This window comes from Malurus melanocephalus, unplaced genomic scaffold (assembly GCF_030028575.1).
Source record: "Malurus melanocephalus ecotype Western Australia unplaced genomic scaffold, MMel_1.1 scaffold_749, whole genome shotgun sequence".
NCBI classification, from domain to species: Eukaryota; Metazoa; Chordata; class Aves; order Passeriformes; family Maluridae; genus Malurus; species Malurus melanocephalus.
The window spans coordinates 129,369-134,461 of NW_026623981.1; the positions used below are offsets into that span (position 1 = coordinate 129,369).

At 46.4% G+C, this 5,093-nt stretch overlaps 1 protein-coding gene across 1 annotated transcript in view; it reads right to left on the reverse strand.

Moving 5' to 3' along the window:
- Positions 1–489: 489 nt before the first annotated feature.
- POU2AF1 (POU class 2 homeobox associating factor 1) overlaps positions 490–5,093 on the reverse strand; it is a gene marked incomplete at its 5' end in the record, with an annotated part of 15,933 nt that continues 11,329 nt past the window's right edge. The window contains 3 exons of the mRNA XM_057384819.1: positions 490–561; positions 929–1,093; positions 2,082–2,143. Of these exons, the coding sequence (XP_057240802.1) occupies positions 490–561; positions 929–1,093; positions 2,082–2,143 (299 nt within the window). The remainder of the gene's footprint in view (positions 562–928; positions 1,094–2,081; positions 2,144–5,093) is intronic.

The window sequence follows — 5,093 nt, forward strand, 5'->3', positions numbered from 1 at the left end:
CTTCCCACAGCTCTCCCATCCAGGCTTTCCCCTCGGAATTCTGCGTTCCCAGGAGCAGTGGGAATGGCACAGCACAGAGCTTTCAGCATTTCCAGAGTCCCTCTGTGCCAAACCCAGCCCGAGGAACAGCTTGGAGCATTTCAGAGCAATTTTAGAGCAGCATTTCTCAACCTGTTACAGCCACCTTGGGTTTTAATTGCTGCCAAATCCAATCTTGGCTGTGCTCCAAACTTTTTTTTGAGTATTAACGTATTTAAGAAGCAGCCATTGGCTTTGCTCACCTCCCTGCTGGGGTTTATTCACATTCTTCTATAACAAAATTGAGTTTTCAACCATTTGAAAGCTCATCTTGTGCTGCTCACAGGTTGAGAAATGCTCACATCCCACCCCGTTGGAGCCTGGAGGAGCAGGGATGTGCAGCAGAAAATCCTCACGGGTTTTACAGGAGGCAAAGCTGCAGTGGAAGCTGCTCCATAAATTGCAGCTGATTCAGGATCGGGCGTTTYTGTGGCAGGAGATGAGTGCAGGAGTGACCTTCCCTTTCTTCAGCAAGTGCCTGACCTGCCAAAAAAACAAAAAAAAACCCCTAAAAGTTCATAAAACACCAACTGAACCACATGGGGACAGAGTGTACAGTTCCTCTCGATAGTTCTATACCCTTTAGGAACATTTCTCTGAAGAAAATTAGTTGCTAAAAGAATGATGTGACAGAAATGTATTTCTGCTGTCACATTTTCTCATGAGAGATTTGGATTTTTTTTTTTAGTACTTAATAAATTAGAACAGAAAGGCCATAAACAAAAGCTATAAACAGCATAAATTTTAACTGATTAATACAAGATCGAAGCTTTTAATCTCCACACGTGCAACTAAATAACATTTTAGACCAGGAAGATTTTTATATTTGCAAGAACACACAATCTCACACCTGATCCCCAGCTTTTCCAGGAGGGGCCATGTGGATTGGCTGATCGTTGTCCAAATTTCGGATGCTGGGATCAGCCCCGTGCTCCAGGAGCAGCTGGATCATTTCCCTCTGGTTTTTGTCACCAGGCAAAGCAGCTGCCATGTGCAGGGCGGTGTTGCCATGGGCCTGAAATGGTTGGAAAAGAAGAAAAAGGAGGAAAAAAATCGGGATGAATCCCTTGATGAGCTGTGCTGTCTGCTCAGAGCCATCCCGGGAATGGAGATGTGAAATGAGAGGAGGATTCTGGTGGGATTTGTCACCAGCAGGTGAGGGAGGATTTCTGCTCTTTTTCTACCAGGCAGGAGGTCTGTAATTTTGGATTTTTTTTCTTTATTAGAGCGCTGTAAATGGGGCCTTAATGCTTTGGTTTGGGTGATAAACAGCCCTGAACCAGGAACATTCCTGGTGGCAGAAATCCCTCCCTAAATAATATCCTACATATATGATTGATCTGAAATCCCCCTAAATCGTTCCCTAAATGTACAATTGTTCTGAAATACCCCCAAATCATACCCTAAATGTATGATTGCTCTGAAATCCACCCTAAAACTGCTCCAAAATGCCCCCATAATCACATCCTAAATGTATGATTGATCTGAAATCCCCCCTAAATTGCACCCTATATATGATTGATCTGAAATCTGCCGTAAAACTGCTCTGAAATCCCCCTCTAAATCATACCCTAAATGTTTGATTGATCTGAAATCCGCCCCTAAAACTGCTCCAAAATGCCCCCTGAATCACACCCTCATGGAAACAGAGACCCGAGGAGCTGCTGGAAAAAACAGAAGGATGCAACAAGCACAGAAATACTCCAGTGGGAAACACTGACTTGGATTGGAGCCACAAAACCCTTCCTGCTGCTGCTCCACACCACCAGACCCATTTGTGCTCCTCCATTCCCTCTTCCCCCTTTCCCAGAAAGGAAAAAAAATTCCAAATTCCCAAATTCCCGAGGTGGAGCTCTTCCCTGAGCCTGGGGTGGCTCTGGTGACAGGAATGGCACAGGAATGGCATAGGAATGGCACAGGAATGGCACAGGAAGGGCACAGCTGGTGGCACACAGGTGGTGGCTGCTGTAATTCTGTAAAGAAAAGCTCTGGTGCCACCAGACCGTGGAGAAATCTGTGCCCTGTCTGGTCAGGTATGACTGTAACGGTTGGAAATGAGAAAAACCTGATAAACAGAGGCACAAAAAGAGGTATTTTTGGTCTGCAAGAGCCTCGTCGAGGCAGCTGCTCAGTTTTTTTTTTCTCTCAGAAAAAATCATGGTTTTGTCGTGATATTGGAATGGCTGAAATGGCAATAAATTTCAGTCTGTGTTAATATTGCAGTTGTTAAAAAATATTCACATGGTTTCCAGGTCCTATCAGCCACTGAGACAGAAGGGATAAGTGAAGCAGAAAATAAAATAGTGGAAAATAAAAGTAGAAAATAAAATAGTAGAAAATGAAACAGCAGAAAAATAAAATAGTAGAAAATAAAGTAGCAGAAAATAAAATAGTAGAAAATGAAACAGCAGAAAAATAAAATTGTAGAAAATAAAGTAGCAGAAAATAAAATAGAAAATAAAATAGCAGAAAATAAAATCAGAATTTTGATGGCTTTTCTCAGACAAAGCATGTTTTACAAGCCCTGAACAGGCAGATCTTTGTCAATTTTATTATCCCAGAAAGTCAAGGGATGGTTACAAGGCCTTTACAGGTTTTTTTTATTTTTTGTTAAAATGGGAAGATCTGCACTTGAGAACTTCCAAATCCAGGCGTGGCCTGAGAAATCAGAGCAACCTGACAATGCCTGGCCTTGAATCCTCAGATTGGCTTTAACAGGGTTTATTTGAGGCAATATCCAGAGCACGAACATTGGGCTCCAGGAATCCCCCAGGTCAAAAAAACCCCAAGACTTCCACGTTTTTCTCCTTGTGAGAACCCCATGGGAATATATTTGGRATGAGACCACCAAAACAGGCAGTGGGTGAGCCAGGGGAAACTTCAACATGACTTTTTCCTTGTTTTCTTCGTTCTTGGAAGAGCTAAAAAAATCCAGGCTGGGTTTTAGGGAACCTCTCCATCAGATTTCCCCCTGCCCCAGTATCATAAAACCAGGACACCCAAACAGGTCAGCAATGAGACTGAAGACTCCAAGCGATCCTATCAGAGCAGGATCAATCCCAGGATTGTGATGGAGAGACAGCAGAGCCTCCCCTGGACAGGCTCACACCTGCCTGGAGGATCTGTAAAGATACTGAAAGAATTCAGTGAAAAGGCACAAGAAAAACACAAACTCGGTGCCATTTCCCACATGCAAAACCCAAAATATGTTTGCAGAAATCTGGAGGGGTCAATCAAACGAAAATGCCCTTTTTCTGCCTCCCAGGAGAGCGATGGAGCTGACAGAGAGATCAGTTCCTTCCTGAGGGACACAAACATGGGATGCTCTGGGGAGAACAGGCTGAGAGGGTGCAGGTGCTGAAATGAGMACCCAGAAYCACCCCMAGMCTTTTCYSSATYYCAGAGGGGGAGGACGGAGACAGGGAGCACCCAGAATCACCYCCAGCCTTTTCTGGATTCCAGAAGGAGGGGACAGAGGGAAGGGAGCACCCAGAATCACCSCAAGCCCTGTCCCCATTCCAGAGGGGGAGGACAGAGGAGGGGAGCACCAGAATCACCTCAAGACTTTTCTCCATCTCAGAGGGAAGGATGGAAGGAGGGGAGGACCCAGAATCATCCCAAGACTTTTCCCCATTCCAGAGGGGGAGGACAGAACCAGAATCATCCCCAACCTTTTCCCCATTCCAGAGGGGGAGGACGGAGAGAGGAGAGCACCAGAATCACCCCCAGCCTTTTCTGGATTTCAGAGAGGGAGGATAGAGGGGGGCAGCACCAGAATCACCCCAAGCCTTGTCCCCATTCCAGAGGGGGAGGACAGAGGGAGGGGAGCACCCAGAACCACCCCAAACCTTTTCTCTGTCTCAGAGGGGGAGGACAGAGGGAGGGGACAACCAGAATCACCCCCAGCCCTGTCCCCATTCCAGAGGGGGAAGAGAGAGGGGGGAGCACCCAGAATCCTGTCCCCAACCCCAGCCCTGTCCCCATTCCAGAGGGAAGGATGGAGGGAGGGGAGCACCCAGAATCACCCCCAGCCTTTCCTGGATTGCAGAGAGGGAGAAGAGCAACAGAATCACCCCCAGCCCTGTCCCCATCTCAGACGGAGGGGACAGAGAGGGGGAGCACCCAGAATCACCCCAAGCCTTGTCCCCAATTCAGAGGGGGAGGACAGAACCAGAATCATTCCCAGCCTTTTCTGGATTCCAGAGGGAAGGGAGCACCAGAATCACCCCCAGCCCTGCTGAAAGGCAGCCGAAGCTGCGCTGATGGCACAGCGATGTCTCAGCCGAGGCCCCAGGAATGTCAGGATTTTTTGTTTGGGAGGAAGGGTGAAGCTGATGCCCGTTGAGATAGCAGCACTGCTCCCAGGTGAGGTGTGGGGCAGGCTGGGGAYGGCTCCAGTTTGCTTTAACCAACCCAGAAAACCTAAAAAAAAAACCATTTGAGATAGAGAGAATCCCCATCTCCCTCGACAGCAACAGGAGCTGTGTCTGTTTATTCTTCCCATGAATAAATTTATCCTGGGTGAATAAATTCTTCCCGTGAATAAATTGATCCTGGGTGTCCTAAAGTGCCACCTCTCAGTGTGGTCAAACCCTGCAGAGCTGTTCCATCCTCAGCCCAGCATTCTAAAGTTCATGGTTCTCCTCAAGGATTTCCCACATCTTTCCTTTTTTTTTTTGTGGTTATCTCCTCCTCACTCTGCCAGATCCTGCTGGGACAGGGCCTTGCTTTTCATGACAGAGCTGCTGTTTTCCTGCTGAATTCACTGGAAAATTTCCTGAATTCCAGGTGAATTTCCTGGTCTGTTCACTGGAAAATGCAGGTTGGGGTTGAAAAGAAAGTTCAGATTCACAGCTTCTCCTTTCCTCAGTCAAAACCACCTTGTTGTTGATAAAAATTACATTGTGGCTTACAAAACTTACCCTGTTGTTGACAAAAGTTATATTGTTGTTGACAAAACTTAACTTATATTGACAAAAATTACCTTGTTGTTGACAAAAATTGCCTTATGTTGA